The sequence below is a fragment of the Pleurodeles waltl genome, chromosome 8 (genome assembly GCF_031143425.1).
Source record: "Pleurodeles waltl isolate 20211129_DDA chromosome 8, aPleWal1.hap1.20221129, whole genome shotgun sequence".
NCBI classification, from domain to species: domain Eukaryota; kingdom Metazoa; phylum Chordata; class Amphibia; order Caudata; family Salamandridae; genus Pleurodeles; species Pleurodeles waltl.
The window spans coordinates 1,007,430,755-1,007,456,713 of NC_090447.1; the positions used below are offsets into that span (position 1 = coordinate 1,007,430,755).

General features: G+C 48.2%; 1 protein-coding gene across 2 annotated transcripts in view; it reads right to left on the reverse strand.

Moving 5' to 3' along the window:
• The window catches only part of PIBF1 (progesterone immunomodulatory binding factor 1), an 843,837-nt gene that overhangs the window by 247,359 nt on the left and 570,519 nt on the right, over nucleotides 1–25,959 (reverse strand). For both annotated transcript variants that reach the window (XM_069205285.1, XM_069205286.1), the window contains exon 15: nucleotides 10,754–10,884. In XM_069205285.1, coding sequence (XP_069061386.1) covers nucleotides 10,754–10,884 — 131 coding nt within the window. The remainder of the gene's footprint in view (nucleotides 1–10,753; nucleotides 10,885–25,959) is intronic.

The following is a 25,959-nucleotide window of genomic DNA, read 5'->3' on the forward strand; positions in this document are numbered from 1 at the left end:
GTTGTCGGCAGGAAGGCATACAGGAGTCCAGAGATCCACTCATGGAGAAACAAGTCCCCAAGAGAGATGCCTTTCAAACTCCAATGCGAAGAAGTGCTGGCATCTCGAAATCTCTGCCATGGCAAACAGATCAAGCTGTGGTTATACCCATTCACATAAGAGACCTTGCGCCACCTCCGGGAGTTTTTGCCACTTGTGATCTGCTAGGCGCCTACTGCTGAGCTTGTACACACTGAAATTCAATGATCCTGCCAGGCTGTTCACCAGCAGGAAGACCCCTTGACTGGCCAGTCATTTCCAGAAGGTCTTCCTGGCAGAGGGTCCATGACCCCGCTCCACCTGGTTTTATGTAGTATCACATGGCAGTGGTGTTGTTCATGAGCAGCTGTACCAGCCTCCACTTGATGGATCCAATACCAAGCTGACTGCCCTCAGCTACAGAAGGTTGAAATGGAGCCAGGGCTTCACTGGAGACCGGAGGCTTCTGGATCTTCAGTCACCTCTTACAGATGGCCATCCTAACCCAGAAGGAATGCACTGGTCCTTACTGTAAGCTCTGGGTTGGGAAGAAAGAGGGGTCTGCCACTTACCCTGCTGCAGACCAGCAACCACCACTAAGGCCTTTTCCAGACTCCCCAAAAATTTGAACATGGTCAGAAGTCCCATTGATCTTAGGTCAACTCAGACCGCAGATACCACTGCAGAGCCCACATAGGCCACCTGGTGTGCTCGAACAACAGGATGTAGGAGGTCATCATTCCCAGCAGCCTCAGAGTCTACCTCACTAAAATTCAAGACTGAGACGGAAAGGTCGGGATCATAGCCTGTATGCCCTGGACTCTTTTGCACACATGAAATGCCTGACACCGAACCGTGTCTAGAAAGGCTCCGATTATGGGGAGCATCTTAGAAGATGTCACGTGTGACTTCAACACTTTACACTGGATCGGCAGTCAACTTTGAGCTTCACTGTCAGTCTGGAGGTGGTTGACAACTGCCTACGGCGAGCACACCTTCAACAGCCAGTTGTTGAGAAAGCAAGAGACTAGTACCCCCTAACCTCCGAAAGTGTTCTTCTACCACTGCCATCACTTATGTGACCACCCGAAAGGCACTAGTTAGACCAAAGGGGAGAATACCAAACTGAAAGTGCTCCTGTCCCATCACTATCTGCAGGTGGCACCCATGGACCTGCAGGATGGGTATATGGAATTAGGCATCCTGTAGGTCCACCACCCAGTCCACATGGTTGAGGGCAGACAAGACCTGGGCCAGTGTAAGCATTTTTAATTTTTCCTTTCGAAGGAAGGCATTGAGAGGGTACAGGTCTAAAATAGGATGAAGCCCTCCGCCCTTCTTCAGGACCAGAAAAAAGTGGAAATAACAACCACAACCTACTTCTGGTGTGGACACCTGCTCAACAGCCTCTTTTGCCAAAAGGGCTTGCACTTCCTGCCACAAAAAGGCTAGATGGTCTTCCGACAATCGTTGAAGGGGCAAGGTAGGTGCGGGTTGCAAAAAGGAACATTACAGTTTGCAGAACCTTCTTGTATGATGTTATGGCATGCCAATCTGGCAAGAATAATTAAATCCTGCCTCCCACCAGGTGTCTGTTTCCATCAAGGGAATAGTAAAGGGGTTTGGCAGGTGGGGCTACAAAGGGGGATGGTGTACTATGTGGCCCATTAACCTTGACCATGGGGGCAGTGGACATCACTTTCTCAACTGCCAAATTGCTGGATGCCTTTTGGGGGTTGGATTGGCGGGGGTACTGGATACCTTTGCTGAAGCAGCAAAAGGAGCAGTAGGGGTCATGTGGCTGACAAGGTGGGGCAGACAGGACCTGCTCTCCTTGAACTGCTCAAGAGCAGAGCCACATTGACCCCAAAGAGAGGAGTCATGTTGAATGGCTAGTCCATGAGGGACGACTGGACAGCGCCTGAAAAAACAATGGACTGCAGCTAAGTAGGGCAGAGAATGGCGACACTAGTGCCAATGACTTGCCCAGTGGAAATGGTGGTGTCCAAGCCACACCAAATTGCAAACTTGGCTGCATCACGATTGTCCTGTATGACATGGTGACTTGGGCAAGAATAGGTTAAGGATCTTCAGGGATATCTGGGAAGACTTGAGCCACCAAATCCCAAATGCTGTGGTAATAGCACCATTGCAGGCAGCTGGCATTTACTGACCAAAGCGTCAAGCTGTTGGATGAGAAGACTTTTCCCTAATTTCTCCATTCGTTTTGAGTCACTATCAAGAGGAATAGTTGGGAATGTGTTGGGTTAGTTTTGCTTGCAGAAGCCTGCACCACCAAGCTTTCAGTTGAGGGGTGCTGAGATACAAACGCAGAATTGCCCTAGGCAGGACGGTGGTGGTATGTGATCTGACAGTTGACTTGGGGAGGGGAGGGCAGAGTAACGTATGGGTCAGGCCCCCAACAAAGTATCTCTATGGCCCTTGTTAAAAGTTAAGAGGGGCTCAGTGGATGCTAGCCCTGGATGATGGACTTCTGTAAGAACATTGGTATTGATATTCAAGGTGGGGAAATGAGGGTCAAGGACTTCAGACACCCCATGCATTATCATGGCATAGGAATCACTCTCCTCTGTCAGAGGGGTGAGAGGTGCCCCCACTCACAGGAGTTATCAAGGCAACTAGACTTCTGCAGGTCGTCATACCAATTCTCCTCATATGTTTGATCAAACTCATCACCTGCATCATAGTCATTGCCCTCTATCTGTGCCAAACAGGGAACCCATGGCGTCTGTTCATCTTTGTGGAGGTGCATCAATTGGAGCCTCTATAGTTTCTGGGCACGGCCTCAGTTAAGGTCGAACCTTCACCTACTTGCAATCAGACAAATGGAGTCTCGTTATTGGACAATGATGGAATCAGTAAGGGCGTGGAGGCACAGGAAACCAAAGTGGACCGTGGTGCCAGAGGTAGAATCAAGACTGGAGCAGGAAGCTGCCCTGTTGTGGACTTGGAGGGTCGAGCAGGTGCCGGCGGCAGAAGTTGAGGTGGAGAACTTCTCAGCTCAACATGGTTCGGCAGGGCACCAGAGGGAATGTGCAAAACTCCAATGAACTGGAATACTGCTTCGAGAAACTCTTTGATCTATTTAGGAGAGGCCAATGGCCCAAAAACGTTGGTTGCGCTGGAACAAATGACTGGATCTGCTCTGAAGTTGAACAACTTCTGGAGCGGGATTGAGACAAATGGTGTCAACCTCCACCCTTTTCTCAGGGGAGTGTGAGTGGCAGAGCCCTGCTTAGATCTCTTGTGTTTTTTTCTTTGACTTACCGGAGGACTTAGATTGAAATGAAAACCCACCTCTGGACCAAATCCTGCAACTTCTGGACCTCAAAAGGGACCGGGATCAAACGTTTAACTTGGACTGGTCTTGTCGCAAAGTCTTCTTGTGCTTGCCAATGTAGTGTTTCGCTTGGCTGGCTTGTTTGGCCTTTCGGTTTATTGATGTGCAGTCACTGTAGGCCTTAGAATCACGGCTGGATCCCAGGTACTACAGGCTAATTGATGAGGATCTGTTACAGACATTTGTTTGTGTTTTTTAGTCCTTATAGGGCATAAACCTGTTGTTCTGGGAGGGGACATCTCCCTTGCACAATGAAAATTAATTTTGATCGAGTTAGGGGTCTCTAAGAGGTATCTTCGGATCTGTGTCTGGTGGTGTGGAAAGAAAGGAGCCTACCTCAGTGTGTGAAAGTTCCACCTATATAAGGTTCTGCACATCAATTCTGGAGCGGAATAGTGTCAGTGCAGACCTGCACGGCACCACCTACCAGCATGCAAAGATGCTGCTGGAATGTTTTCAGATCCATTCTGACACCTAGGGAATATTCAAAAGGTGACGAATATGCAGCCAGAAGTCTTTATTACAAATATGTTTTAAACACATGAGAAATTGATTTAATTACTGTTATAGTTACAAATGAAAAACAAATAAAGACAATCAAATTCCAAAATTATGGTCATCTTTGCAATCCATAACTTGCACAAAAGCCACGAAAATCATAACAAGCACACTAAATGCAATACTGAAGATGTAATTACAGATGTCATAAAACAATATTACAGATTAAATATTGCACTACCCTTAACAGAATGTGAGGAGCAAATAGTAGTGTAATACAATTTGGTGATTTAAGTATGTGTCGTTTTTTCATCTATGTTGTGCCTTTAGTTACCACTTATAGGTATAAATATTGTGAGGTCATAAGAAAGTGCTGTGCCTTGGGCTGTACTCAACAGGGACTGGACACAGGTCCATAGGCCCAACATGCCACAGGCTGACAATCTAGGATGCCCACAGACTTGTGCAGAGGAAATCGGCTGTAGGGATTGAAATCTGGCCAACCCTCAACAGGCAGGAAACCCTCATTCCACAGGGCCTTGAGGAGGCCAAGCAGAGGGCATACTCCAAACACACAAGGGCTCACAGGCCCTGCTGGAGGTCCAACAATGGCCCACAAATCCAAAACAGGAGTTCAACATGGAACCCAGAGCACTTGCTGGGGTTCACAAAACTTGCAGCAAAATGTACTTTGTTGGAGATGGCCCTTTTGTGAGGATTTCCCTGAAATGTTTTGCTTTTTCCTCTTGGTCTTTTGCGGACTCTCTCTGCGTGGCCTTAGGACCCTGGGCCCTTTCCCTACCCTTTACTGCAGTGGGAAAGTGGCGTTCTCTTCCTACATTTGCTTTGAAGGGGTGCTTACGTGATTGGTTCAGGTGCTGTAGCCTGGACTGCCGTGTAAAAAGGTACACCACATACCCAGGGCAGGTACAGCCCTGGCCGCTAGTGGGACATTGCACTGAGTGTACCACCCACTAGAACAGCCTGTTAAGTAAGCATCAGGCTGTGGAGGGGCAGTTGCGTCTGGGCTTAGGTTGGTAGTACTTATTTAGTAGCCAATCCTTAGAGGACCCTCCATTACGCAAAGAGCACCCCCCGAAGGGTGGAGCAGGTGGTAGAAGGAAGGCTGGGCAGGTACACACAGGTGTCCCATACCCGATAGTGAAGAAGCCCACATAGGTTGCCCTTACTCAAGGGGTCAGCTCTTCCCGTACGTTTTTGACAGTTCCCTATCCGGTGACCTTAGGGCCCTCAGCACTTTCCCACTATGAATGCAGTGTGAAAGTGGGCACGCCCTCCTACATATATGAGGAAGTGACACTGGCCAGTGCATGTGCACGTGCCCACTGATGGTCCAAATGCATGTTGATTCCCCCTTAGTGGCCTTAAGACCTGGGCACTTTCCCACTTTAAGTACAGTGTGAAAGTGCTTGTGCGCCTTCCCACATATGTTGGGAGGTGGCACTGGCCTGTGTTTTTGATATGTAACTCACCTGGCTTAGCAGGCCTGTGTCCGCACTTGCACTTATGGTGCTTTTAAACATGTGTTCGGCCTCCCAATGCAGGCTTGTGTGTGTGCAAGGGCATATATGTGTTTTCACTATATATGAGAGCTGCTCTGCTCATCTCTTAACATGGGGGGAGTGTTAAAATGACTCCTAGCTGCAACAGTGGCTTGCAGCAAAGCAGTCTCATAATGTTTACTATCAATGGATTTGTCCTTACAAACCCCTTTCTATGGTAAAGGTGAAATGTCAATAATCATGGAGAAATGCCACTTCTAGAAAGTGGACATTCCTCTGCCCTCAAATGCTGCCTGTGCCTTTCAATCTGACTCCAATCCACAATGGGGCATGGAGGAGCACACCTGTGCATTCCCCAGAGACAGCTATAAAACTTGGGCACACAATTGGAATTAAGACCTCTGACATTTGTGGGCCTGGCTGGGTAGATTGGAGGAAGAGGTTTTGACACTTGGCCTCTAGGAGCAAAAACATGGCCCCACTAAAGATTAGGATCTGCATTCCACAACCCCATGACACACAGGACTACAATTTAAGAGAAATATCTGTGGTTCAAAGGGGAAGCCACTGAACCTAACAACTTTAAATGCACACAACAGTATAACTATAGGTGCCAAACTGCAGCAAAGTAGAGATACACTTGCAGGAACGTGGGACGGAGACCCTGGACCATGTGGTGCATTACCAAAAGAATCTGTTGTCCACAAGGGGAAATTACCTCCCTAGGAAGAGACCGCACACCTTTCCTGCATTGTGATTCGCAGGGGCAAACTGGTTGCTGCGGTGTGGCACTCTAAAGTGTGTGCTCTCCAAGGCCTTTTTGGCTTGCCACCTGCACTCGGTGGAGGTCTCAGTGACATCGAAGACCTCCCACGAGTGCCCTCTTAAGTGCCTACATTGTCTGCTTGATGTAACCTGGTATCGGTGGTGTGAACGTGGAACTAAAGACTGCCCTGGAGTCCCAATTTGCCTGGTGCAGAGCCTTCAACATACTGCCCGCATTCAATGAGTGCAGATCTTCATTGTAGGGCCACGACATACATAAGCATCTTGTTGGTAGTGAGCAGATTCCCCAGTTGCGGGACCCTGCATGGATAACTTTTGTCAAGCGTGCCGCATTTCTCTCATGTGACACCCAACTGCATGTTCATTGTGTGTGGTGTCCGTTTCACTGGTTGGGACCCTTGGAGGTGGGGGCGCACCCGGACTAGTGTCACATTCTACCTTGTGCGGCACCGCTGAACTTCCATCTGTGTGTGTGTGAGATCGGATTTGATTTGTGCGGCTTCAAGTCATCAAGTACCAGATGTACACAATTGGTAATTTTCTGTGTGTGTTCAGAATTGCCTGGTGCGACTCAAGCCATCGTGCACCAGGCGTTGTGCCTCATTCCAGGAAGGTGCAGATTTGTTAACTCTCCGTGCACAACAGGGACTGTCCAGGGCGACAAGTCATTGCTCCCCAGATATAATGCCCCCTTCCAGGAAGGTGCCGGAATTGATAACTATTTGTGCATTGGAGTGCCTAGCTGTGGCCAAACATCCATTTGTCGATGGTGCCTGATAAGCCATTATCTCTTTCTTCCCCTCACCTTTGCCCCGGGTTCTTGTATAAGTGTGACTCTGGCCGCGAGCAGCCTAGTATCCAGGGAAAGGGTGCTTTCATCTCCAGGATGTGGGGGGGGGGGGGGGGGGGGGGAGGGGGGGGGGGCAGGGGGTAGCAGAAATTGATTGAAGGGTGGAGGAAGGTTTTGACCCATAGGGGTCTGTGAGCACAGTAACCACTAACCTGCCAGATATCAGTGCACCACATTAGGGTGCTGGGAGCGAGTGTGTGCAAGTGCATGTTATACTAGCCTCCCTTATCTCAGTGGCTCCGCATAGAAGTGCAGAGCGAGTGAGTGGGAATGATTGCCTGGGACTGACCACACCGCAAAGCGTGTTGCCATACATGTTGTTTCTTTGCCAGAGGACTAACGGTTGATATTGACTTTTACCTCTGCAGCCTAGACCTCAAAGCTATTTAATAGTGCTGCAATTCTCTGTATGTAAACATTGCTGCTATTGTTGTGGATCAGACTGCACCCTATAACTGTGTGATATTGCAATGGGGTAATCGCTGGGGTGGGTTTTGGGCTGACGTTTTAGCACCACATGAGGGTGCTGGGAGGGTCGTTCTAATACAGTTAGGCCTAGTACTGCTCGTGATATTTCTAAATATGGTTGATGCCCAGTTTTACATGATGTTCACGTGTTAACTAATGTGTGTGTTGAATACATACTTTATTTACTTACACCTTGTGTGAAGTCTCTTTTGTGAAATCAGTGTATTTGTTGTGTGGTAGTGCTGTGCCAATGCTTTACAAATTACCACACTGATAAGCCAAGCTTATGATGACTACTCTTTGCCAAGCTATCAAAGGGTAGTGCAGGTTACACAGTGAGTGTAATCACCCACCCCTGATGAGAGTGTTAACTTCTTCCTGGCTAAGGTCTCACCTCAGCCAACCAGAATGTGCCACCTCCAACATACTTGTTTTAAAAAAAAAAAAAATTAATCTAAGAGAGGGTTCAGTTAGTGCCCCTCAATCTGCCTGATGTAGATGGTCAGCTAATGCAATCCCTGACCCTTAATGGCTCTCTTTACTTTTTTCAGGACATAGAGACTGAGCCCCTTACCCTATAATGGTGGCCAAAACCATTTTTGGCTGTTGCAGACAGCCAATCAGAAATGGAATGTGAGGGCCCAGGGTGAAAACCTCTGTCATCTACTAACAGTCTAGAAAGCTCTACTTTTTTAATCCTTTTCAATCCATACTGAACATTTTTATTTACATTTTTCAAAATCTGCTTAACGGATTTACATCAGATCCAGAAAAGGCTTGGCCTTGAGTAAAATTCTACTTTCATGGCAAGTTTGATGTAATAGCGTTTAGGATTTCTTCTGTATGGAGCAAATAATTATATGGGAGATAAAATGGGAAAAGTCACTTTTGACCACACCCTTTCCCCTTGATAGTTCTGTCCTAAACAGTATGCTGACCACAAATCAGATACACTTTCTTTGGGAAACTTACATGCAGATCTATCAAATTACAAGTTATTAAGAAAAAATCCGGCATTTTCAATTAAAGGTCTGTCCTGACCATAAATAGTCATTATCAAAAAGAAAATGAAGTATCAGGTGGTACAAACACTAACATTTCTATGGAGAAAAAAAGTTATGAAAATGAATGAAAAATACCCACTTACAGTGACCAAAAACCTCTTTAGAGTCATTAGCTCCTGCCACTAAAAAATCATCCTCTACACCTTTGGACATGCATAGCACGCTTTGGGCACAGCAAGGTATGGCCACAAAGTGCTCACAGTGTATTGTGGTTGGCTGTGCAGTGTTGCACAGTGATTTTTGTTTTTTCAATTGTTTTCGTGACTTCCCAAAAATATATGGGGTGGGGGCATACTTTTTTTGTGTTTGAGGCAGCATCTGCCTTTCGAGGGACAAACCTGACACACACACACACTTTCTCCCTAGGGTTTAAGTTGGTATGCATTTAAGTATGTGGTACTTGTAAAGCATGTAATGTACCTGTCCAAAATGCAACACACGCACGCACTGTACAAGTCAATGATGAGAATAAAGTCAACGAGTGATAGCAGAGGTAGCTGGTCTGTGGATTACTATTGCATTGTGTTGGCTATTCTTTAAAGAAGTGCATCTCAACTCTTTCCTAAATTGGAGCAACAATGGTGCCATCCTGATGGATACGTGATGCTGTTCAAGATCCTTGATGCATAACTGGACAGGTCCTGCTGCTGCCTTCTTTTTTTCCTTTTTACACTTCTTAGTCTGCAGCCTGATGGTTGCAGATGTGCAGACAACCACCAAAGATGGTGAGCTTGTCTGCATGATAACCAGGGGTGCTGGTCTTGATGGCTTTGTAAATGATTCACCTAGTTTTGAAGATGGTGCAGGCTGGCAAAGTACGCCAATGGATTTCCATTGGATGTTATGTGTATTTGTAGAGCGCACTATCACCTGCAACAGTTTCCTGGAGCTAAGCAGGTGTGTGTGTGTGTGAGGGGGGGGGGAGGAAGGGGGGGGAAGAGAGAGAGAGAGAGAGAGAGAGAGAGAGAGAGAGAGAGAGAGAGAGAGAGAGAGAGAGAGAGAGAGAGAGAGAGATATATATATATATATATATATATATATATATATATATTTATGAATGATGTGCGATGGAGCACGTAGGATGCCCTCAAGGGGTACCAGTGTGGAATCTGGAAGGCCAGGAGCAGGGCGTTAGCACCATCCACATGCTGAAGTACGAGGACTTAAAAGCAGCTCTATATGCAGTCTCCTAGCAGAATGACTGTTACAGTGCTTTAGAGGAAAGTGTAGCATTGTGGTCACCCAGGACTCCTTGTTTTTTTCTTAGCTGAGACCCACACCCACCTATCAAAAAAGTTAGGGACGTTCATTTTCCAGAAGAGTGGAAAACCATTGTGCTCTTCATTCAAACAGATGAGCATTACCATCAGGGTCTTGATCCTGTGGCACATTCCCTTGGTACTCCAGGGGCTGCCCTGAGTGAACTCCTGAAGCAGCGGCAGGCACTCATTTGACAGATATCTGGGCACCATGCTCAGCGGCAGCAGGTGGTGCCCATGCCCCAGCCCATGGGGTTTCCTGAGGAGTGCTGCTGAATACTGGTGATAGTGATAGTATTTTAACTAAATTCACAGAGGCTCTTTATTCTGGAACTTAACTAAACTAAGCGTGGCGAGGAAATACAATTATATTACACCAATTCTAATAATAAGAATAACTTCAGAGTCCTACAAGTGATCCGTCCTCACCAGTGAGTGCACTTTATTAACAACTAGCTTTGGCATGAGGTTCAGGCTGGATGAAACGAAAACTCCAGAGTCAAAACCCAAACAGCTTCATAAGCTCTCCAACACTAGGTAACTCTCTCCTACGAGACATCAAGCTCTCAAACCGTTATGTTCACGTGCCATAATGCAGTCCAAAAACACATTTTGCAAATGAAATAAACTGAGAGACACCTATAACCTTGGAATTGTTTTTTCACTCCTGATTCCTTTGCTATCCTGTTGCGATATATGCCTGGTGTTCTAACTTCTACATTGCTCCGAGTTGCTCCATACTTTCAAAATGAATTGGTTTTGCAACACATGCTACAGTTAACCAATAAAAAGCAAGTAACTGTGCAAGGGACTGATTAAAGTCAATAGTTGGCCTGAAATACCCCAGTCTCAGGCTAATGCACTAGCTAACCAACGTGACACTTCAACTGTGTTTGTAAATTACTGCAAGAGTGGAATGCACTTACCTGACTTGCTTTTCAAGCTGCGAAATTCGTTCATTCAGGGAACTGATCTGAGTATCCCGCTGACGAACAGATTCAATAAGATACCTGTATGGCTGCTGTGCTTCATTCAACAAAGAGTTCGCCTTGTCAAGCTACAAATGACAAAAATGTTTATTTTGAAGAAGTGTTCACATCAAAGAACCAATGCAGAAGTTGCAAACTTAATTTTTGATATTTTTATCAGACATATCAACAACCAGACCCCAACAAGGTTATCCCCGTTACATGACAAACGTCTTTCAGTCCCTCTTGTGCATGAAAGAAGGTATTCAAGTAATTGTATTTTTCTGTTTTATAAAGTCCAAGCATGTCACTTTCTGGCTACTTTGCTGGATTGTGTGCGTCCCCACTGGTATTTCTAAGTAAGGGTGTTGACTTTAGGATAGGCAGTGTCTGATCACTTGTGGTGAAGACGCCAACCGGATTATTTAGGACTAGTGTTTCATCAGGTCTCCGATGACACTGGCTGGATTAGTCTAGGGAGAATATATGCGCCATGAAACTCTTTCCTCAGAAGAACTGCTTTTAGGTTCTTCTTAGAGTGGCCAAGTTGTGGAAAGCTCTCAACTGTGTGACCAACAAGTTTCAAAGTATGCAGAACTGTATCTTGAAGGGCTTGTCTTTGTGTTTGTATTGATAGTAGATCTTCTGGATGGTAGATCTTCTGGACTGCAGTGGCAAGGGAACATGGGTGAGTTGTACAGGGTCAGGTCCCAGGGGTAGTCCATCAATATACTACAATACATTTTAACATTAGACCTGGGAGCTAATCCTGAGATGAACTTGCAGACGTTTTAACTGCTAGTGAGGGAGCGTAGCTCTTATACTCAAAATTAACATGAAATATGTTTATGAACTAATGCATAATAATACCGCATAGAAAATGTATTAATGTGTTATTACTAAACATGCACTTGAAATGTGCCCAGGGGGAGTGGCCGTTAATATATACAATGATTAATGAAGCTGACTAATAATGAAATAATGATACGTTAATGTATGATTTTACACTAATATTAAGAGTTATATGTTAAGGATTTGTTAATAAATCATTAGGCCTTAGTTAGCATGAGTCGAAGCATAGCTGCCCGGTTTCATATTAAATGTGTTTTTCTAACGTGCAGTGTGCTGACTTGTTGAAGGACATGTACTTGTACTTTTCCAAAGCTAAAAGATGAGTGTAACCATAGTAGATCCGTTCTCATGAAATTCGACTTGCTCAAGGAGACATTTTTGCTAAATGCAACAGTGTAGACTAGTTACAGGTACAAGGTCGCCTAAACCGGTACAGACAATGGACCTACTGACTGAGGATGCGAGAGGACCACAAGAGTATGAAATCATACCGGACATTCTACCCGCTGGAGACGTCAATCACAAGAACCAATAAACTACGTGAGAACTGTTATGGGGTGACAAATTTGATAGTACCACTGGAAACCCATTGGATGGAGATAGTGGGATGCCAAACCTACACAATTAGAAATTAGGGGACTGTACAACAGAAAAGGGATAAAAACCTCTGACATGAGAAGCCATGGGGAGATGCCATTGCAAACATTTGCTATGACCCATACACTTTGTCACTCTGCCTAGAGACTTTGCTGTTTGGTTCTTCAAACCATCCTCGCCCTTATATTGCCTGTTCTATACTTCTCCTCCTTATGAGGGAAGTGTCCTTTCTTACCCGTCTTGCTGAATTCCCTGGCTGATGGCGAATCAATTGATGTCCTGAGGACGAAGACTGACTCTGTACGCTGACCCATTACGAAGGGTAACTATATGATGATGAAATTGTGATTGTCTGTTTGCCTTTCCTTTCTAGGTACCAACTGATTCTTTTGGCAGAGACAATAGATAGATGTTTTCCAAATTCATGTTGCCAAATTGTTTTGCATGAAGCCCAACATGCTAATTCATGCTAATTCGAGGTTAGTTAAGGGGTTCACTAAACAGACGCAAATAGACAAATGACTGAATCAGTGCTTTGTTGAATGATGCACTAATGATACTCTGCTAAGGTTAATTTATGTTGAAGTCGTGTTATGTTCTAATGTTCGTGATCTTTGCTTTGATGAAATCTTATTTGAGTTGCTATATTATGACAATGCTCTTGTGTTTCATGGTTTTGAGACTAATCAACTTACTAGTAGAATTGTAATCAATAGGGAATAAACATCACAAAATCGTACTAAACTGGTGTGGTTATTCATGACTGAAAGGTCATGGTGGTTTCCGAGTCTGATTGATAACGTTATTGAATTGTTGATTGACATGTTGATTAGTTATCTCGTCCTAAGGTGTCTTCAATCAGGGTCAAAAGATTCATTGGCCTAAAACGAGTCCCAGAGTGAATAATTTAACTAGATTGGAACGCGTTATCACTAGCATGGCAAAGGATACACTTTTACCATACTGACAGATATATTTATAGATCCATGGCTCCAGGATCCATGCCATGAAAACAGGCTTCTTCTCATTTCCTCAGAAGACACCTGCTGCTGGTGTGACAGAAGCAACCTTAAGAAATAAATATGTAATGGAAAGTCTACCAAGACCAATTAACATTGGTGGAATTGTCAGCAGAAATTAGGACACCGGAAATCAACCCCCAAAACTAAAGAGTACATTTCTACCACTCACATTTAAAGCTCCATCCCCTGCTGCAGATTTTCTCTCAGCATATCGGGCACAATTCCACTGAATATTCTACATGGTGGTTGTTAGAACTGGCATCCTTGTGGTGGTATCCCCTAATGTCTTGCCTCTGCTTCCCAGGTTGTTTTCTGTGTGCTGGACTCTGTTTTTGTTAGTCTGGGCACTTTACCACTGCTGACCAGTGCTAAAGTGCAAGTCCTCCCTACGTAAAATGTACATGTAATTGCCTTTTCCATGATTGGCACATTTGATGTACTAGTAAGTCCCTAGTAATGTGCACTAGAGGTGCCCAGAGCATGTAAATTAAATGCTACTACTGGGACTGCAACACTGGTTGTGCCACCCACATTAGTAGCCCTGTAAATATGGCTCAGACCTGCCACTACAGTGTCTGCAGTTTTAACCTGCTACTTTGACTTGGCAAGTGCACCCACTTGCCAGGTCTAAACCTTCCCTTTTTATTCATGTGAGGCACCCCTAGCCAAGTAGGCCCTAGGTAGCCCCATAGGCAGGGTGCAGTGTATGTTAAAGGTGGGAAATGTACTGATGCGTTTGACATGTCCTAACAGTGAAATACTGCCAAATTCGTTTTTCACTGTTGCAAGGCCTATCTCTCTCATAGGTTAACATGGGGGCTACCTTTAAATATTTCTAAAGTGCAGCTTCCCTTTGGGAGCAGATAGAAATATGGAGTTTGGTGTGTCTGAACTCACAATTTAAAAATACATCTTTTAGTGACGTTGCATTTTAGATTGTTATTTTGAAAATGTCATTTTTAGAAAGTAGGCATTTTCTTGCATAAACTATTCTGTGACTATGCCTGTTTGTGGATTCCCCGACTGGATCGGTTTGACAGTTGGGCTGTTTGTGCATCTCCTCTAGACAGTGACACAAAGGGTCCTGGGTGTAGCCTGCATATCCTGATGAGCCCTGCGAGCTGGAGTTGAGGGAGGAGTGGTCACTTACACCTTAATGGGCTGTGCCTGCCCTCACACAATGCAGTCTCTAACCCCTTGGTATGTGTCTGGGGCCAGGCCTGGGCAAGGCATGCTCCTGTAAACAACACAGACTTTCCTTTGAAGTTTGCCTACTTCAAAGGCAGCAAAGGGTATGAGTAGTGGACTCAAAATTCCAGATTTTTCAAGATCACTCCTGGAATCAAGAGGGACCTCTGCCAAGGAGAAGAGTTGAAGAGTTGTGGAAAAGTGCTTTTCCTGCCTGTCACTGTGCTTTGCTGGGCTATCCTGCAGTTGCTGCTTCTGCCTGTGAAAGAGGACAAAGACTGGACTTTTTTGTGCATTCCTGCTGGATGAAGAATCTCCAAGGCCTTGGAGTAGAACTTGCCTTCTGTTTTGAAGCCTCAGGGACAGCAAAGCCTTCACCATTCAGTTTTGAGTCTTCATGCTGTGGATTCTAGCTTGTCAGAGGGTGCCATTCCAGTTCCTTGGCCTCTGAAAGTGAATTTCTGGAGAAAAACCCGTCTAACAATGCTAGACGACGGCGTGCGACTTCTCTAAGGACGCCGCCTGCCCCGAAGCTGTGGACCTCGCAGAAGTGTGATGACCCCAACAACTCTGCAGGCCTCGCATCACCGCAACCGCTGATCCCGCACGACCTCGCTGAGATCGGAGTGCCGCAAGTCTGAGGTCCGTGACATCCGATGCCATCGCAGCACCTGCGGCCGTGTGACATCATCACGACCCCGTGAGGTCGCCCTGCAGCATTATGACTCTGCCGGATTTCATCTCTTCCGGAACCAAGGGACCGCCACCTTGCAACCGACGCAGCCTCACCTCCACCGCTCTGCAGTAAGAACTCTAAGCCGCTGCACGCTGCCTCTGCTCCTCTAGCCTGTAGCACCGGAACCGATGCCGCATTGGATCCAGCTACGCCTCACTCCCCGACTCTGGGCACTGGCCTGTTTTCTACTTGTTTTACTAAGGTACTGTACCTTGGGGTCTGTACGACTCCGTAAACACCACCAGTGGAGTCGCATTGTATGAAACGACTCCGTCACAACGCTGCTTTACATAAGGTTGCAGCATTTGTGCCTCTAGGCACTATTTTTTGTGCATTTAAGTGCTAAGATCATATTTCTAATGGTGTATTGTGGAAGTTTATCGTATTTGGTTTTGTTTATTTAGATTAAATATTTTTCCAAACCTATGCTGTGTCATTTTGTAGTGGTCCACTGTATTACTGTGTGTTGATACAAATCCTTAACACATTGTCTCTGAGTTAAGCCACCTACTCTTGGCAAGCTACCAAGGGGCTGAGCGGGGGTTTACTAAGGGCGATTCACCTTTACCCTGACTAGAGTGAGGGTTCTTGTTTGGACAGGGGGCAACATGACGGCCAACCAAAGACCCCATTTCTAACAGTGGTTTTCCACAATGGCGACAGTATTTAAACTGTTGAATCATAATGTTCCTATTGAGGGACCAGGTTAACGCAATTTCCAGCAGTATCACCACTGACAAGCTGATTTCCTGATGTCAGCGCTAGATGCAGCCTTCCCTCACCCATATCTTAGGTATTCCATATTAGGTGATATACAAAGTACAATGTTTTGAAAAATATATAAAGGCTATTAAGACTGGCAGGGTGACCAGGATATTTGAAGGTTCTTTATCTGAAATGCAGTGCTCTGGTTTATTGGTGACATTAGTCGCACATTCATTAAGAACCTTGATGGCAAGTCAACTTTGTTGTGAGTGCCTGGATTGGTGTGATCAGAAAAATCCACCCTTCTAGTACTTATCAGAAAAGCTTTTCAAAACGTGTAGCCAGCTATATGCTACCTCCTACAGAAGAATGGATCTCTTTCACCATTTGTCAAGGAAGTCTGCATTTGGCTATTCTCTCCCTCATTTTTGGTTTACCCTTCAGTGAAGTGGTTTCAGTGAGCACCATGCTATAAAAATGGCATATATGCCATGGAAATTCCAAATATCTTCACCCTCTGTTTCAAGTATGCTGGAGGGGGCCTCTTCTCTTGGTATCTACTAGGCAAGTGTCTATCCAAGTTAACTCTATTTCGGATTACTTAGATTTTTTATTTAAATTCATGCATCTTTTATCCTCTGTGCTGCCACTGTTCTCCCCTTACTGGTATTACCGCATCCAATTTGATTTAGGTCTGCTGCACGGATTAAACCACATCAGCCAGTGCAACTACATAATGATCTTCAGGAGGTTGGACCTTTCGTTAGCATCCGTATGTTTCCTTGTATAGTTCTACCTCTATTTCTAGAAGAATAGTGAATCAACAGTAGCCTGCTGGAGACATTTTAGACTTTGGTTCATAGGTCCATATCTGTATTTTGACCCATCAACAACTCCATCCTAGTGCATGCATTGTTTAGTATAGTGTGTAAACAATTATCAGGACCTAGGAATCAATTCCAGAAAGGACCACAACCATTGGAATTAATCAGTATAGTGGCAATTTGTTTGGAAACTGAAGGCTATTTCCAACCATGTAATTAATAGCCCAAATAAGCAAGATTAGATATAGAGGATTAGAAACTTGCTAATTAGGCAGAATTACTCTCCGCTGTACAGAGAAAATCAAGCAGGCATCAATTCAGTGTGGCTGAAAAAACCTGGGCATACATTTTTAGATCCACATTTCAGGGTGATGGGGTGTGTGCATGGAAGCAGAATGAGCAGTTTATGGAGGGAGGGGTACCTAAGGAAATTTGACAGTGTGGTGACACTGGAAACACATTATGGCCTGGCACAGGGCTACCAGGGAACAGCAGTCTTGCTTTACAGGGGTTATACACATATGAGCAGAAAGACAATAAAGGATAAACCATGTAGAAGGGAGAGGTCTCCAGGCCTCTTGGAAGGTGAAAAGGAATTGGTTATATTTTTGAGAAGTGTTATCCTTTTGATGACTACGTGGCACAGATGTTATGTAGAAATTGGTTAATTAAATATAAAAATGGTGATATATACTGTGCCAAGTTGGAAAAACAATAAATATTTTTAAGTGATGGGTGGTGCTTTGCTCCATAAGCAGTGATCCCTTTACCTTTAAGATATAAACATATTGTCACTATCCTAAAATGCTATGTTGATTTCTGTCCTGGAAGACTGTGCCAAAAGAGGCCATGGGAATTAGGATAGTGTCTTACAAAGTTTATTATTGAGCTAATTAGGGTTTGAGGTCTTATCACGACAACAAGAGACCACAATAATTTTTTTTTAAATACGGGTTGAGGAACTCAAGCTTCATGAGAGGCCTGAAGCAGAAGCAAAATGAAAAAGGCTCAGGGAGCGTAATGAGTTGGCACCATTTAAACAAGAAAAGCTAGTAGCCAGAGTTAAATCAGCTCCTATGACAATTGAGATTTTAATTTGGAGCAAATCAAAATAGGTGTTTTTTCTACGCTTAATGGAACCCTTTCCCATAGCCCTCTGACTTCCTGACATAACCAGCAAATTGAATGTGTCAGGTGAGCACTGGAGTTATGATTGAATCAATACTATTCTTTAAGTATTACAATTGGCACTAACCTTTGGGTTAGAGGTTAGGATTTGAGGGGTTGCAACTGCTTATTTGTGTAAGTAAATTGTGCTTATTTTCAATAAAACATTTAAAGCCAAAAGAAATGCTGATACAGTCTTCAAACAGATCAGATCCCCATATCAAAGGAACTTTGACACTAGGGTTTCATGTACAACGATGGAAGGTTGTGGTGGAGAATCCAGTCTTGAAGCCTGGAGAAGAGATCAGGACTGCACAGTACCTTTATGTTAGGCCTCTTTTAAATCTGGAAAGAGATCCAGGAACCACCCATGCTTGGCTATTTTTGAGTGATCAGAAACATCCTTGTTCTGGAAATTTTAGGGGTGGGATTAGGGACTCAAAGGCCAGCTCTTAAAAAGAGCACTCCCTCTCGACACAGTTTTGTGGGAACAGGGAGCAAAGTATGGCAATTTTTTGTTATCTTCATTTGCCAATTAGTTCGGCTGGGGAACAGAGCACTCTCGAGAAATGTTGTGCGGGACTGTTATTTTGAACCAAACCATGGTTATCTTGAAAGGTTCTGCTTCCACTTTTTACACACTGCACAGTGAACAGCTTCCATGCTACAAATCAGTGTCAGCTTTGAATTTAATCAACAGGTTCCTTAACCTACCTTGTCCCTCCTGCTTTGTTTAACCCCCTAGGTGCGGAGGTGTCCTCAGCAGAACCCTTTTATATTTGGTGCAGTTTTTTCTTTCTGACATTTTTCATATATAAGATATCCAGGGAGGAGTGGCTAAGGGCGTCAAGATGGCGGACGCACTCTAGAAGTGCTCCGGACCCCTCCGCCATCCGCCCTGTCAGGCTGGCCGCCCCAAGATGTTCTTTTGCCCTGATCGGCGCTCCGTGCGTCGAGGAGCGGCGGAGGTGAACGGCAGGCCAGGGTCCCTTGCGGGGGGCCTGGGTGCGTGTCTTGCTTGCAGCCTGGGGTCGGCACCCAGGGCCTGCCGGGGAGGCACGGGGGAATGCGGCGCTCCTGTAGGGGGGCGGCGGCGCTCCTGTAGGGGGGCGGCGGCCCTCGGGCGGTGCGGAGGCACCTTCGCGCGGCGTCCCGTGTCAGCGGGGCGACACGAGAGAGGAATCCGTGGCTGCTGCTCACCTTCCCCCGCTGGGGGAGGTGGCAAAGAGATCTGCCAGGGCCGCGGGAAGCGGTCCGTGCCACGGCCCGCGCCACGTGTGTGGTCGGACCCCTCTGGTTGGCTTGCTGGACCTGGCGGCCGCGCCCGATTAGTTGGGCAGGCAGCCCCCCAGGGAGTGTGGGGCTCTTTGAACATGGCAGCCTGGGGGAGGGGCGCAGAGGACAGTGCCTGCTCCCGGGCGTCCCCCACTCAGCGGAGAGAGGCAGCAGCGGACCCGGGGGCGCCAGGGCCCCCTCTGCCCCCGCCATCCTCCTCCTCCTCTCTCCCCCCGGAGCATAGACAGGGGCTGGGGGCTGCGTGAGACCTGAGGAGTGGGGGCCCGCGCCACAGGGCACGGTCGGCCCCAGGCATTCTAACTTCCGGCACAGCCTGGGCAGAGGAAGGCCTCGCCACGGCACCAGTGAAGGACAGGCGAAGTGAGGCAGTGGCAACGGCAGGTTTGGGCCGGGTCCAAGGGCTTTCTGACCCACAGTCGAGCCGGAAGGCTGGTGTAGTGGCGGCACAATCGGGCAGCGGATCGGGGGCTGCGCCCTGAAGACACCGGCGTGGAGTGAGGCGCAGGAGTGAGTGGGGCTGCTGGTGCTGCGAGAGGAGAGACACAGAGGTTGATCGTGATTTGGGTCGGGACCTGCGCCTGCTGGATTACCGCCAGAGCGGGGAGGGGTAGGACCCCGAGGGGGCCACAGCAGCCAGGACTGACCTGGAGTTGGTCCCTGCTCCCGGGAGCAAGCGGCCATCGGCTGGGCGAACAACGTTGGTGGCCTCTGGTGAGTCGGGCCTGACTCGGTGGAGGTCCCGGGGCTCTGTCTCGGGGTCTGGGATAGAGCTTGGCGTGTTTAGCAGCCACTTACCTGGAGACGACAATGGGGAAGGACAAAGCAAGTAAACAGCCTCCGGCGTCCCAGCAGCGTATAGACCATTTTGCCAAGCAGATCCCCTCGCGGGAGGTGGGCGCTGCGACCCCCGAGACGACGGTGGGGGGGGGCCATCCTGCAACCATCCAATCCTCGCAGGACGTGTGCCTGCTGTGGCAAGATCTGTGAGCCACGGTGGGTGGTATCAAGGAGGTGGAAGGCGTGTTTCCCAGGCCGAAGATGAGATCACAGAGCGGAAGACGTGGAAAATCGGGCCAGACGCAACAACCTGCGTTTTGTGGGCTGTCCCGAAGATGCAGAGGTAGGAGAGTTGGATAAAGTCGTGGGTCCCTGCTCAGAAACTCTCCCCCTGGTTCGCCATTGTACGTGCGCACAGGGCCCTGGTGCCCCGGCCCCCGCTGGGCGGACCCAGAGGCCAATTATTGCGCGGTTCCTCAACTTCAGAGATCGAGGCGCCATCCTTCGAGAGGCGAAGGCGCAACCGGACCTTCATTGGGACAATCATAAGATCCTCATATTCCCCGACTACACCCGGAAGGTGCAGGCCAGAAGGCGTTCATATGAAGGTGTCAAACAGAAGCTTCGGACGATGCAACTGACGTATATGCTCCTTTTGCCCGCTCGTCTCAAGATTCTCACCAGCGGAAAATCCTTCTTCTTTGAGTCCCCGGAGGCGGCCTGGGACTGGCTTACGGAGGAGCACCGAGTGGCCTGGAAGGTCTCCTAAGGGCCGAACGGGGAGAGGCGGGCGCCCGGTCCCAGTGGCTCCCCCGGGGACCAGAGGGGCGCAGGCAGACCCGGTCCCGCAGGAGTAGGAGGAGCAGCCTGCGTAGAGGGTCGACAGAGGAAGACCGGATGGGCCTGAACCAGCCATTGGAGGGGGCAACGCCAGAGGTCTTTGGAAGCGAGGGTCGGGTGCCGGCCCAGGAGGGCGAGTGCCTCAGCCAGTCTCCTCGGATTTCCTGTGGCTGATCTCTTGGGGCTCCGCGCCGGCGGAGAGAGTCTGGGCGTCGATGTTTGTACAACATTGGACTTGGGGCAGCAGAGGGCTGTATTGCAAGTCTCTGACATACAGGAGGGGTCCACCACTCCACGCTTACGATTGACAATCTGTATTTACAGTTTTGGGCGAAAGATGCTTCGGGGTTGGAAGTATGGGGTGGGGGGCACTTGGGGGGCAAGGTGGGACTGTTCCTACATTGTTGCCTACAGTTGGGCGCATATTACGTTTTTCTATGTTTGGTCCACTGGTCACAAAGGGAGGTTAAGTAGGGGCACTACACGGGAAGTTATTACACAAGTATCTACGCTGGAACAGTCTAAACAGGTCCTCTCATGGAATGTGAATGGGCTCTTAGATAAAATTAAACGGTCTGCAGTGTTTTCCTCTATCCGTAGGTCTACCCCGTCCATGGTTACGCTCCAGGAAACCCATCTGTTGGGTACTAGGTGCCCGGTGCTTATGAGGGGGGTATGATAGAGTCTATCATGCCGGATTTTCCAGGGGCTCGAGAGGAGTGGCGATCTTGCTGCATCATTCCTTGCCGCTGGTGGTGGCGGTTTCTGAGTCTGACCCGCAGGGGCGATACCTGGTGGTGCCCGGTCTGCTTGGAGGGTGCCAGATTAATCTCTTAAGTGTTTACACCCCTCCGGGGGCGCAAGAGAAGTTTTTTGTGTCCCTTGGGAGGTGGTGGCAGGACTTCCCCCGGGTCTGACTGTGCTGGGTGGGGACTTTAACTCTGTCGTGGACCCTGAGGTCGATGTCACGGGGCCCCCGTCCTTTCAGTCGTAGAGTGGGGGCATCAGGTTTGCGTAGATGGATGGATGGTCTGGGTCTTTGGGATGTGTGGCGGGTGTGGCACCCCCTTTTGCGGCAGTATACACATACGTCTGCAGCGCACCACACGCACGCGCTAATTGATCTCTTTCTAGCACCCACCCTCGACATACCCTGATTCACAGGAGTAGAGATCCTTCCGCATGGGGTATCAGGTCACGCACTGCTCCTCCTTCGTCTGGACGGAGGTAGCCCTGGAAGTCGACCGGAGTGGCGACTCAACACCTGGTGTCTGCAGGACGGCGAGTATGCCCAGGAATTGGGCGACCGACTTTCAGAGTTTTTTAAGCATAACCTGGGATCTGTGGCCTCACCGGGTATCCTTTTGGGGGGCCTGTAAGGCCACAGTTAGGGGGCACGCCAGGCAGCTCCTCAGAGGAAGAGAGCGCGCATGTAACCATAAAATATCGATACTTGAGGCGTGGGCGGTGCGCTTGGAAGGCAAACTTGACGGGTCTGCGGGGACGGAGGTGGCCCGGCAGTTGGTCCGGGTGCAGATCAAGCATGTAACGCTTGAGACCGCGAAGCATATGTGGCGGGCCTCCATAGCCCGTGTGTACGGGTGGGGGGGACAAGAATGGCAAGCTCCTGCATTGGATCGCCACCAGACCGATGGTTGACAGGGTGGACCCGGAGATAGTCGACGAATCGGGCACTGTCTTGCGGACCCGAGGGCGACTGCACAGAGCTTCGCTGCCTATTACCAGAGACTCTACGAGGTAAGGCCCAGACCTCTTGCTGAGAGGCCCCATTGTTGATGGAGGTGACCCTCCCCACTGTTTCCGATGTGGAGAGGTGTGAGCTTGATGAGCCCCTCAGTCTAGAGGAGGTTGAGGCAGCAATGACAGAGCTGGCGACAGGGAAGACGCCCGGCCGGGTTCCCCGCTGAGTTTTACCTGAGGTTCCGAGAGACGTTGGCCCCCCACCTTCTGGCAATGCATGAGGAGGCCGAGGATACAGGGGGCTTCCCTTTGGAATTGGATAAGGCCACTAATGTGGTGATCCCAAAGACTAGGCCTCCCTCGCGGGACTGCTCAGCTTACCGCCCCATATCGCTCCTCAACACAGAGCTCAAAATTTTCTCTACAGTACTGGCCCGGAGATTGAAAAGGGTGCAGCCCGCGTTGGTTCACCAGGATCAGTGCGGTTTCATGCCAGCCAGAAGTACCCGTCACTGTATCAGGCGTTTGCACGGTGCCCTGGCCCACAGGGCTCTTCTTAGCCTTCCACTGGTACTTCTGCTGGTGGGCTTTGAAAAAGCATTCAACACAGTTGATTGGTCGTACCTACGTTGTGTCCTCGCGAGGATGGGCTCGGGCCGTGGTTCCGTGCGTTAGTAGGCCTCCTTTATTGTACCCCGTCAGCCTGGGTGCAGGTCAATGGGGCAGTCTCGGATCGGATCCCTATTTGCAGGGGGACCCGCCAGGGTTGTCCCCTCTCCCCGCTCCTCTCTGGTTTGGCGATGGAGCTGCTGGCGAAACTAATTCAGGAGGACCCCCAGGTCGAGGGATGATCGTGGCCCACCGGGAGGGAGGACCATACAGCGTTGTATGCGGATGATGTCATTTTGTACATGGCTAACCCGGCCAGCAGTGGTCCCAGGGTGATGAGGCTTCTGGGACTGTTAGCAGAAGCGTCAGGTGTAGTGGTTATTCCTAGTAAATCTTTATTGATCCCGCTAAACCACTCTAAGAATTATTACGACTGGCAGCACACCATTCCTATCAAACAAAATAGCTTTCGGTACTTGGGGATCCATATAGCTCTGTTGTCGGAGTTGGCATGGGCTCTGAATGTCAAGCCTCTGTTCAGGCGGGTCAGGTAGGACCTCCAGAGATGGAGATCCCTTCCGCTCAATACCCTTGGGCGGATCGCGCTTTATAAGATGATGTTCCTCCCCCGGTTTCTTTACCTACTTCAAAACTTCCCCTATCACGTACCCGGTGATTCGCCGACATGGATGCAGCGGCATGACAGTTTTTGTGGCACAGTTCCCATCCACGCTTGGCGCTTCAGGTCTGCCAGCGGGATGTCTACGAGGGTGGAATGGGGATGTCCAACCTTCACCTTTATCACTTGGCAATGCACCTGCTGGTAATTAACGACTGGATGGGGGGTGGATGGTTGGACCCCGCCTATCAGCTGGAGCTCATGTCCATTGGTTTCCCGGCCTTGTTCGGGTTGCTCTATGGGGCCCCTGTATCCCGTGGGATTCCCGAGGTGACAAGGGTGGTGCTTATAGGGTGGTGGGCGGCGCAGCGCACGTCGTGGTGGTGGCGTCGGCTTACCCAACAAACCCCATTGTGGCAGGGTGCTTGGCTGAGGGAGGTCTCAGCGCTCCGGGGGTTCCATAGGTGGGATCTTATCGGCATATCAGTACACGGAGACATCTGGACGGGCACGCACATGCTGTCCTTCCAGGAACTTCAACAGCAATAATCGCTCAGCCAGACCAATTTCTATAAATACTTGCAGCTCCGTCATGCCCTTCAAGTACACCTTCAGGCAGGGTCGGTTCTCCCAGAATTTAGTCCTGTGGAAACCAAGACACTTATGGGACGCCTTGGCAAAGGGGGGGGTTGCGTGTATATACCGCATGTTGACTACTAATATATCGCAGCCACTTGACACGCTTCGTGCCAGATGGGAACACTGGGTGGGTCCGATGAGGGAGGAGGATTGGAGAGATGCCCTGATGGCTCTGAGACTGCTGACTATGTCTTCACGATTGAGATTGGTGCAGACTTATTTTCTTCATGCAGCATATCTCTCGCCTGGAAGGCTGCACGCGGCCGGCCTTAGGCAGCAAGCGGAGTGCCCACGGTGTACGAGCCAGTGTGCAGACTTTTTTCATATGGTGTGGACATGGCCCGAGATCATTGCCTACTGGCGCGCAGTGTTAGCAGAGGTGTCCAGGGTGTCGCGGGAGGAGATGGAGCCTGCTCCCATACCTGTCCTGCTGGGGGTTCTCAAGGGAGTGGGCTTCAGCAGGGCTGAACGCACTTTTGTAGGGATGGCTTGCTTGGTGGCCAAAAGGGACATAGCCTCAGGCTGGAGAGCGGCGTTGGCCCCAACGCTGGCGAAGTGGCGCCGAGGGATGGACTGGTGTGCCTCTCAAGAAAAACTGGTGTACGAAGCACGAGGCTGTCCGGCTAAATACGAGCAGGTGTGGCACACCCAAGACTTTATGCAGAATATATGGGGATTGTAAGTCCAGTGCAATTGATTTATCCGTGTAGTGCTCATTCAGAGGATGTGTACTGTGGCCAGTGGTGTTCTGCCATGTTGGCTTTTTGTTCAGTAATGAAATCAATAAAAAAAAATATTAAAAAAGATATCCAGGTCAAATGTGTGCCCTTTGTTCCCCACATGTTGGGATTCTAAAAGTATCCAGAATTTGTGGATTCCCTTGGACGGAACCAAGAAAATTTGCAAAATGCAGCAACATTTTTTTAACTGAAAAATAAGAAAATGGTGTAGTGCAAGAAAGTGTCCAGGTTTTTGTCTAAAAACCACTTCAACAAAAGGTCTGCTTTTGTAAGATCAACCTATTCCCAGCTTTCTGGAATAGGCAGTGCTGGAAAAATATTTTGTCCACCACTGTTGTTTTGAAGTGGAACTCAATATTTCCTATTTTTGCAATTTCTGCACCCTTATAGCTTTTGGGAAAAAGAGATGTGGAACTAATGGGTGAACTTTGAAAGCTGTATATTTTGAGAAGTAGACAATCCTGAAGTAATCCAGGGGGTGATTAGTGTAGGTAGATCAAGGTTTTCCTACAGAATCTAGGTGTTGAAATCAAAAGTCAATGAAAGTAAGTAGGGACGAAATGGAAACAGATTTTGTTTTTACACTTCTCCTGATAATAACAGCCCAGTTGACAGGAAAGACCCCAGAATGCAACATGGAGACAACAAGATTTTATCCTCAAATTTCAATCTTTTGATAATGTAAGTAACAGCTATATTTGGGCACAGTTTCAGCCAACGTCCACAGACATCTACCACACTAGACGTTTCTGAAAACTACAGACCCAGAGGAGTCCAGGGTGGAGTGGCTTAGATGAATACTCCCACTTTTACTTATCCAGTATGCCCTGCAACCACCAACGTTTAGCAGAA